The sequence below is a fragment of the Corvus brachyrhynchos genome, unplaced genomic scaffold, assembly GCF_000691975.1.
Source record: "Corvus brachyrhynchos isolate BGI_N302 unplaced genomic scaffold, ASM69197v1 scaffold93, whole genome shotgun sequence".
In the NCBI taxonomy this organism is placed as follows: domain Eukaryota; kingdom Metazoa; phylum Chordata; class Aves; order Passeriformes; family Corvidae; genus Corvus; species Corvus brachyrhynchos.
In genome coordinates, this window is record NW_008237273.1 from 972,937 (window position 1) to 983,498 (window position 10,562).

General features: G+C 45.5%; 1 protein-coding gene across 1 annotated transcript in view; it reads left to right on the forward strand.

Annotated features, from left to right (window-relative positions):
* The window catches only part of ACER2 (alkaline ceramidase 2), a 43,466-nt gene extending 33,825 nt beyond the window's left edge, over window positions 1-9,641 (forward strand). Inside the window, exon 6 of the mRNA XM_017730595.1 lies at window positions 9,410-9,641. Coding sequence (XP_017586084.1) covers window positions 9,410-9,608 — 199 coding nt within the window. The 3' untranslated portion in view covers window positions 9,609-9,641. The remainder of the gene's footprint in view (window positions 1-9,409) is intronic.
* Window positions 9,642-10,562: the final 921 nt, after the last annotated feature.

A 10,562-nucleotide genomic window follows, 5' to 3' on the forward strand; every position in this document is an offset into this window, starting at 1 on the left:
GGTTGTAATTCCTTAAGCCTCCCCTTCGGCTGCTCGCCTGCTGCCCTCTGTATCCTCAAAAGGTTCTGGGCATGTCTAGCTGGCTCTGGCATCTACTTACCCTATGATATGCAGGTGGGGTTTTTCTTGTTGTTCAAAATTCATATAGTTCTTCCGTTCAGGAGAGTTGACTGTATACGCAGCAGAGCTAAACTGTGAGCCCTTCTGGGAAACAATCACCTGGGATAACAAGCAGTCCTCCTTCCCTTGCTGCTTGCCTATAGCTGGCACTGCCACCGGGCTGGTGCCTCCCTCAGCCCCAGCCCGGGGACCCTGGGCAGGAGCTTGTAGCAGGCAATCTGTGCTTTCAGAACCATACCCTCCAACGCTCCATGGTTTTGCTAACCCCAACCAACACTTGCATGACTGCTGCTACAGAAAAGGCTTTAGTTATTGTAAAAGCCAGCCAGCCAGCCAGGAAAAGCGAACATGGGGAGCTCCACAACTCAAGAAGTTGAACTTAGAACAGTTCTCTGCCTTACAAATTGAAAGCCTTCATGTTGTTAAGGTACTTTTAATGTCTCTGGCTCTCCCTCCAGTGAATTTTCTGTGTTTAAAAGTGCAGAAGGTCATTCTCCTCTTTTTAAACAGAAGCATTTGATAGCAGGTATTTGCTCTGCACTAAGGTAGCTGCTTCCATGTAGCTCATGGAAACTAGATTGCCTTTGGGATCTTCACCTTTCTGTCAAATATGAGTCAAACTATCCTATGAATAAAATGCAAGAATATGTCATAACTGGATGAGGCATAAGTGCAGGCATCCTGACATGCTTTCAAAGGAAATAATATCAGACTTTTAAAGGAAAGAGGGACAGCTGAGATACTGGGAAATCTGTTTCTGTTGATTCCCTCTTGTTTTGACTGCAACAGGCTTCTTACCTTCTGGATATTTCTTCATTACACTTTAGAAGACTGAGGTAATTGTCTAAAACCAGCAATTACCATTCCACGGGATGCATTTTATCTTTTTCTTCCTCTACAGCAATATAATGAATTTGAACTTACATACTGTCTCCCTAGCCCTTTTGTTCATGAAGAACAAAATTGTACCCATACCCACGAGTGTAGTTTCAATCTTAAGTCAGCACTAATGGATTTGTCTTGCTTTTAGTTGTCTTTATGCAATTTCTGAAAGCAACAGTCCAGCAAGTAAGACACAAAATCATTCTTTTAAGCTCACTCTTTGTGCATCTACTTCATCTCCCACTGTGAAGCCCACGGAGATTTTGCTATCACTGTGGGCAAGGCCAGTGCTGTAGACACTGTTTACACTGTGAAATAAGCTTGCTTAGTTGTTAACTCAGGCTGCACTACAAAATTAAGGAAATGCAGACTCCAGTAGGAGTAATGCAAACCAGTTAAAAGGAACAAAGAACTGTAGACCTGACAGAAACAAGACAAGGGACCGTGTCATGCAGAAAACCTTTCCCTTTTGTATTCTCTCCCTGACCTCTTTTATTTGCAACTACAAGATATGATCACTCAGGCAGCACAGCTGTGCTGTCTGTGGCTTTGATCTGAGGGCTTTAGAGTGCTCTGTCATTGAAGTCTCCTGCTTGAACTTTTCCCCATTGTCCTCCTGACAAAAGGCACTGAAGGTAAAGTGAATAGATTGTTCTTCACAGTTACTCAAGGAGCATTTTCCCCTCCTTTCTGTGAATCCTATGATTCTCAGTATTGCCCTTGACCCAAATAACATCCCAGTTAGGAGAACTCACAGCAGTTCTTTAGCTTCAAGGACTGAACACTGCTTATTCACAGCAGAAATACCTTCCTTCAGGCAGCCATTTCAAACCATTGGCAATTACTGAAATGTACAATGTATTGCTTTGGGTAGGTGTCTCAGGAAGGGGAGATCATCATTCCTCTCGGGTTCTCGCTCATGCTGCTGTGGACGGAAAGCTGAAATGCATGTTACAGCTTGTGGTATCAGATTAAAGAAAAGTCAGTAGCAGAAATTGTATCAGTCAAGTTGTCACCGAAACTGCAGGAAGAACAGAAACTCTCCAACAGCATCTTTTCAGTGTTAGAGAATTTAGGCATTACTTTATTCTGGACAGGATGTGCAATAGAAATCATTTCATCCACACATGCCCGGCTTGTGCAGTGAAAATCATTCCACCACACACCACTTTACCAGACTTTTCACATACCTATACAGACAAAACCCAAAGAAATTCTCATACATTGGTCTGAAATTACACAGTTCTTAGTATTCAATCACCTGTTGGTGATTGATCCCTTTGCCTCCAATGCTAATTTGGTCCTCATTCTTTGGTCCTCTTATCAATCTTTTCCCAGACCAGGTGTGTCGGACCTCTCCAGGGGCTGGTGTTTGGGGTAATGTTTGTTAATGTTTGTTTATCTCTCATGTATCTTCTGGCTACTCCCGATCTGTAGGTTTTAAACTCATCAGGCTTCTCCCTGTGAACAGTGTCTTTTGATGAGAAACTTCAATTCCCCTTGCCCCTGGGCAAAGGAGAACAACCCCCTGACTAAAGTTACATTAAAAAATATTAAAAGTTGTATCATTTCCAACAAAGTCACCTACTTCAAGGTGACTTGAGGCAGAGGAAGCTCTGCTATTTACCATGTGTTGCACAGAAAAATGAAATAAATAGTGGTTTTCAGCAGCATTTGATTTTTATGGTGATAAAACAATATCAGCCTAACAAAAACATGTCTGTTCTGGTAGATATTCATCCTGTGCTTTCACATACCAGATGGTAGGGTGTAAGGGAATAAAGATGTTAACAGGGCCTGTAAATGCAAGGGATCCAAGTGTTCCTCTCCCATAGGTTTCTGTATCACTTCTCTGTCATAATCCACAGAGATACCTCCAAATCGCTCCAAATACCTCCAAAGCCTGGAGACACTTAGAGAAAGAGTCAGACAAGTGGGCATTTGCTTTATTCAGCGCTGGGTACATGGAGGATCGCTGCTCCTAACATGCACACACAGCACTGTACACAGCACTGATACAGTTATATTTCATGAATATTCATTACATTCTTTGGGCTAGGAGTGGTTATACAAATTACTTCTCAGAAGTCATTAATATCATTAGCATACATGACACGCAAGCGTAGTGTGCTCTTGCGGTCACACTGAGGAAGGCCCTGCATCCTCCTTGGGGGTCATTCTGGTGAAGGCTAGTGGTCTTCCTCACAAAGCAGTTTTCACCTTTCTTTCTGAAGCATGTGCATTCCTTTGTTGGCTGTTTCAGCGGTTTCTGTGCTGGTTTCAACAGGTTCTGTTCCTGTTATCTTGACAAGGTGCATTCTGTTTCTCTTGACAAATCTAAGGCGCATCCTGCTTCTGAGGCTTGTGATTAATATTTGCTTACTCTTAATAGTTAACTCGTGCTTACATGAGTAAACTATTGATTAACTCCTTTCATACCTTATGCCAGGATAGGGTATTGTTTAAAGCAAATGCTCACATCCACAAAGATAAGAATCTCTGGAAGATGACTTTAATAGGACAAAGCAAGTAATTAACCATTTCATAACCCAGAGGACAGAAGCAGATGAGGAGCTGTAACCTCAGGAACTCACTGTGCTACTGTTCACATGTTAAAAAAACGGGCAAGACTAGTTACACCTGGAAAACATTTACTACAGCAGTCAGATGAAGGTAATGCAAAGGAAGAATGCGGAAAATCACACTATGAGAAGCCAGTCCATAAAGGACACAGAGGAGACCTGCATCTTTATTTGCAGGGAGAGAGCCATCCACTGGGCCATAGCCCCACGTGGTTTCCCTCTCTCAAGGTTTCAGACGGCGCAGTCCCCTTTTATCCTAAACTCCTGGCCACATGTTGTCTCCTTCCTTTCCACACTGGCTGAAGTACTAGGAAGGTACAGCCTTCCCAAACCACCTACCACATATTCACCCCTTGAACCTGTCATTTTCCTCCCATGTTTCGAAATTCAGGCTATCTGGGTTCTGCAATAGACTTTGTGCAGACCCATTTGTCCGTTACCCTGAAGTTCAGGAGTCAAGCTGACTGGGTTATGTAACAAACTTGTGCAGCTTGAGGTTGGTAGAGACATTAAGATCCATTTAAAAGACGTTAACACCCATTTCTCCTAAAGACCCTCACCCACCAAATTGTTTGTAAAGACACTAGCACCCATCTTTCCTATCAGAAGCAGGGCATCAACTGAATGCCTGAAAATTGCAGCAGAAGCTATAGTCCAGCAGTGTATGTGAAACAAATTGTCAGACATCCTGTGTTGGGGTTTTAGGAGTTCTCCTTCTGTTTTCTTTTTCTCTTAAAGAATTTTCCCCATACATGTTGCCAGGGGGACAAATTACTGGGTGCTTAAGAAAAACAGAAGACCTGGCCACAGGGGGAGGGGTGCATCTCTTTCACCTGGGTTTGTGGGCTATTAGCTCCCAGCGTTTGGATGGAAAGAGAGGCTGGAAGGAATTGGTCAGCATGGCAGGCTTCTACTTTTTCGGCTGCCTTCCTTCTACTGGAGAAACCCCGGGATTCCCAAGCCCATCTTTCCCTGCCCTGCTGGGAGCCAGGCTGAGGCCGCCCTGCCCCCGCCGTTGCTCCGAGCCTTCACTACTCTGTAGCCCTGCTCGTCCTGCCTGCCCAGACCTCCTGGGGTTCTGCTGCAGCTCCGGAGTTTGATACATCTCGTCTGCCACCCGGGATTTGTGCTCGTCCCTGCTGCTCCAGGCTCACGCGCCCGCCTGCCGTTCCCGAACGGCCTGTCCTGCCTTGTAGCCCCACCATGTCCTGCCTGCTGAGTCCTCCCAGGTTTCCCACCGCAGCTCCGGAGTTTGATACATCTCTCCTGCCACCCGGGATTTGGGCTCGTCCCTGCCATTCCAGCCTGCTGTTCCCAAGGGTCTGGCCAAACACCGGGATCGGCTGCCCCGGGGGTTTGTGAAGCCTTTGGTCCACCTCTTCCCAGGATCCCAAGCCGCCATTGCTGCGTGCTCCCCGAGCTCGCTCTGGAGCGCCTCCTGCAGCCGCGGGGGAACCATCACACCTTCCCTGCTCACCGGGAGCCGCCAGCGCCCCTGCCGGCTGCGAGCGGAACTGCACCCGAGGGGAAAGGGCCCGACAGCTGAGAAGGCTGGCACTGGGTTTGTGATTGTTTGCTGTTACTGCCAGAGTTATTGTTGTTTGTTTGACTGGTTATCCAGATACAGATATATAATAGTAAAGAACTGTTATTCTTGTTCCTCATACCTTCGCCTGAAAGCCCCTTGATTTCAAAATTATAATAACTCGGAGGGAAGGGAGTTGCAATTTTTTTCATTTCAAGGGAGACTCCTGCCTTCCTTAGCAGACACCTGTCTTTCAAACCAAGACATCCTGTCAGCATCTTCTGTTTCATGAGTGACAGGGACAGGGGAGGGGATAAGTTAAAGGGACATTGTTACATGAGGACAAGTCTTACTCGAAGTGAAGGACACTAGACACAATAAAGGCCAGAAATATTTTAATAATTATTTTATTTCTGGTGGAAACAAACATACATTTTCACTATATCAAATATTCTGAATAGCCGAGATACCTGGAACTGTTTTGTTTGCAATTTTGTATTAAAATCTTACCTTATCCCACAGCAGATACCAGTGGAAATGATACAACTTTTAATATTTTTTAATGTAACTTTAGTCAGGGGGTTGTTCTCCTTTGCCCAGGGGCAAGGGGAATTGAAGTTTCTCATCAAAAGACACTGTTCACAGGGAGAAGCCTGATGAGTTTAAAACCTACAGATCGGGAGTAGCCAGAAGATACATGAGAGATAAACAAACATTAACAAACATTACCCCAAACACCAGCCCCTGGAGAGGTCCGACACACCTGGTCTGGGAAAAGATTGATAAGAGGACCAAAGAATGAGGACCAAATTAGCATTGGAGGCAAAGGGATCAATCACCAACAGGTGATTGAATACTAAGAACTGTGTAATTTCAGACCAATGTATGAGAATTTCTTTGGGTTTTGTCTGTATAGGTATGTGAAAAGTCTGGTAAAGTGGTGTGTGGTGGAATGATTTTCACTGCACAAGCCGGGCATGTGTGGATGAAATGATTTCTATTGCACATCCTGTCCAGAATAAAGTAATGCCTAAATTCTCTAACACTGAAAAGATGCTGTTGGAGAGTTTCTGTTTTTCCCACAGTTTCGGTGACAATACCTCCACATTAGCATGCAAATTCCAAGCAACAAATTCATGTCAGGTGTTGTCTCCCAATTCCACAGAAAGGCCAGTTTAAATACACTCACTTGATTTCTCCTAGTTGTGGTTAGAGTGCTTTTTCCAGGGCCAGATAAATGGCTAACTCTGCTCCCAAGAAATGAGAAATTGAGGAAGAAGTACAATTTAGAGTAGAAAACTTACTTTTCCTATATGAATTTGACTTTCCTGATTTTTATTTCTTTCAAATTAGCTGCATATTAACTGAGATTAAAACCAGACACCAACGTAGGAGAAAGAAAGAGGTTCATTGAGCCTCCTTACTTTGCTGTTTCTAGCTCTGTGTAGCTTGACAAGCTTCTCAAAGACATCAAATTTTCGCTCTGCTGCTGACTCATTCGTGGTCCACAGATCAAAATCAGCAAGGCCTTCAGATGCAACCAGTCTGGACAAGTTGTTCCCTGCAGCCTGCTGGCAGGTTGCATGTTGTGCAGCAAGTTTGTGTAGATCTGAATGCTGAGCAGATGTGTGCTTTCACCCAGAGCCCTCCTGCAGGTGCAGAGACCTTCACCATCCTTTACTCAGGAAATGATGGGATTCACTCCATTACTTGTTATGGCACCCAGAACACATAGAGAACAGAAGGAAATCTGTTCATCTCAGTCTAGAAGGAAAATACAATCCGCAGCTCTTCAGAGGTGTATGGTGGGGCTGAGGAAATTCAGCCCACGTGAATCTTAAGTGAGAAGACACTCCCTACATGGGTCATGATGAAAGGCAAAGTTCCATCCAAGCCCAGCTGCTCTTTATTGTACCTTGGGCTGGTGCAGAAACCTAGAGAAACCCAGAGCTTTCTTTAGGCACCTCCTCTGTATTGGCAAATGTAGTTAGTATTTACTGCACTCTCTATGATCTCTATCACTGCCCTTACTCTTTAACATTCAGAATTGAAATCAGCCCAGAAGAGGATGCTTTTGTTGCAATGAAGGCCAGCAGGGGTTTTGACTGGAGAACAGCTGCTGTAATGCTAAGTATATATTTGGAACAAGGACACGATGAGATGTACTGCCCTGCTTAATGTCCTTGCCTGACTGTGCCTTGCTCTCTCCTGCATTAAGGGTTTTATTATATCTCATTGTTGTCAGCAGAGGTAATTGCCTGCAAATGTCCGCAAGCACACCTGCTACCAGACACTTTGGTATTAAGGTAATTCCAAGAAAATGAAAGCTTCAGCAACCATGCCAGCACCAGTTATTAATCCAGATAAGCCACCTTCCACGCACTGAGGACATGACCTGTTTGTGTTTCAGTCCACCCACCTGCCTTGACATTCTGGAAGATTAGTGTCTCTCTGGGAGATCACTGTGCCCACCTCTTCCTGATGCAGTTTGTGGCAGACCTGGTGACTAAGAGATTTTAATTGTTTTGCCCATTCCCAGATATTTCTGCTGACAAGGCCTGTGTTGGGGTCTGTGACTTTAGCAGGTCTAGACAAGCTGGTACAGGTGCCAAAGTACCTTTATGCCAGTAAACGGTTCCTACTTCCTTCTGTAGGGCAGGAATGGTAGAGCTCACCAGGGCAGGTGAGGCAGTGGGTGCAGCTACATAGTGTCACCTTTCTATTGGTATCCAGACTTTGCATAAACCCGCTGTGAAACAACTGAGGATGCCCTGCTTCTGCCAGTTGCTCTCTGCTCCTTCCATGGTGCCTGGTAGTGCCTGCAGAGCTGACCTTGCCACTCTATGTTCAGCTGCCAAGTGATACCACAGACAGCTAGAACTGGTGTCAGCTGTGGTGCCAGCTGGACAAACTGGCCTTGCCTGGAGGACGGCAGTGCTGGCAGTGTACCTGATGGAGCATCGTGTGGGCATTAGTCCCTTGCAGTGCTTTCTTCTGTAAGCAAAACCCACACTTCTCTCCAGGGTGTGATGGATTACAAAAACGCAGATGACTTACTGAGATACTAAGACGAGAAAAAGTGAAAATCCCAGGAATACATAAAACAGAGACTCAAAGAGAGAACCTGAGTTACATCGTGACCGTTTCATTCCAGGGCTGTGGATTTACTTGTAGGTTGGGGTGCTTTCTGCTGCCTGAGCCTTATGAGGGGAAAAAAAGGCCTGAGACCTTCCCATTCTGAGCATTGACTGTCTCCACTTGCTGGGGCACCACTTGTGACAGGAATTATTTTGGATGCTGGGCAGTGTGAGGAACAGAGAGGAGCCAGGGCAGTAAAAACAGGCCTGAGGACAGGGAAGGTTTGGCTCCACCATGCTTGTCCCAGCTCCTCTCAGGACAACACCCTGGCATGTTTTAAATAGGTTTTTAGCAGGACAGGTGATGGTGGTGGGGAAAAGCTGTCCAGAAAATTTCTTTTTGGAAAAATTGCGTATTAACAATCATGAACACTTAGCAATTTCCATTTTCAGTCAGTTTGTGGTAAAAGCTTTGCTGAAAGTTGTTCTGAGTGGAGAGTAAACTGAATTTTAAGGAATATTTTTTCAAAAATTTGTTACATAATAGAACAGAAAATGGTTTTACTGATACTTTTGCCTGAGGCACAAATGTTGCATCATACAGCATGTTAGCATGGAGCAAGCTAATGTTTCCAACACTCAAACTGATTTTTCTTCTTTCTTGCATTTTGTGATCTTAAGTGAAACTCTTTAGAGCTAGTTTTGGCTAGCAGTATGTCCTAGTTCCAGAGGATCAGACTACAATGAAAATCCGTGAAAATCGAGATACCAAATCAGCAAGAGTTGGTCATTGCTGTGAGAGGCAAATTCTGACCAGCAATATAGCATGGTATCAAGGCAGGCAGGCAGTACATGATGGCAAGAGCAGGTCCAGATCTTCAGAGGGAATTTGACAATTCTGGGAGTACTTTCCCTTCTCCTTCACCCTAGTTAGTAACAAAGAATAGGAAATAAGTGGGGATGATGTGCGGGCAGTGGGAGCAGTTTTTTCACTGATGCCATCCAGTGCACTAAACTGTCCACAGAATCATTGAATTTATAAGGCACCACTGGTGGGCTCCTCAAGTCCAGCCTCCTTGCTTACACAGTGTCCCCTAGACGATGTTACTCAGGGTTGTATTCCTTCATTTTACAACAAAATTAAAATGGGCTGCAGAGAGACAGGAGGGAAAACCATCTGCGTCTTTTGAGACATAAATTGTAACTGGTAATTTTTATGTCAGTTTTTCTCCTAGTCTTCCTTCCTGCCCTGCTCTCTGGAACACAGTGTCCAATGAAGTGGTGTGTTTTCCCATGCCAGACAGTGACCACAAACATACCCTCCCACCCACCTCCTCCTCTGCCGCAGACAGCAAGCCCAAGCCAGACCTGCTTGTGAATACAATATTGCTGCTAGCAAGGATTTTCTCTGCTTCTTTCTAAGCCCATGGGATACTTTTCTCTCTCATGAAGAGATTAGCAGAAGTTCTATAAACTATGAACACCTGCAACCTTGTAGAACTATGTTTACTGTACAGTAGAAAAATATTTTGACAATGGGTGTTTAGGATTTCTAGCCAATCCACCCAGGGGGTGGCTGATCCTTGTCCAATTAGACTATGAAGAAAAAAGTCTATAAAAGAGTTTGTAAAATAATTAAATAAATCACTCTTGCTGCACAATTCCTGCCTGTTGGATCTTGTCTCCTCTCCTCCCTATAGCTGCAGGAGACGTGATCTGCACACTCCGACGTGTCCTGCATGCTGCGAGCCAAGCAGAATTTGTCTAGAGGTACGCTGTTCCCTTTCCCCCTGCCGGACCGGGATGTCCAACAGGACTAAAAAATGGCGAACGGCGGCTTAAAAACTGATGCTGCGTTAATGGTCTGGAAAGGTGTTTTCAGTATAATGTGCACCTCCATTCCTGAAAATTCACTTTGTGAGTTATTAGACTGGGTTGCCCTGCATGGCATTTCCCCGGACAGAGATACCGCCCTGGATTTTGGGCTGTGCTATATGGTGCGACCTTCCATCTGGGGATCCAGCAATGTTAGAATTATTAGGCACTTGGCGGTTTTTATTTAACCTGCTGATGGACCTTGACTGTGGCAGCAGAGCTGGCTCGCCTGTTTCGGTGGTGAGTGATGGAGAGATATCCGAAGGAGAGAGATGTGAAAAATCTGCCCCGGCTCCACGGGCGGAGAATGCCCCGGAGCCTGCACCGGGTCACCCTGCACTGCCGCAGGACCCCACGCCACCCGAGGACCCCGCGCCGGCAGAGCAATTGGTGGGGGTGTCAGGGCAGCGGGAGAGCGCACAGCCCGCCTTGCCGTTCGGCTCAGCGGTGGCCACTGCTTTTCCGGGGCCAAGGCCGGGGGGTCTCGCGTCCTGGACCTCC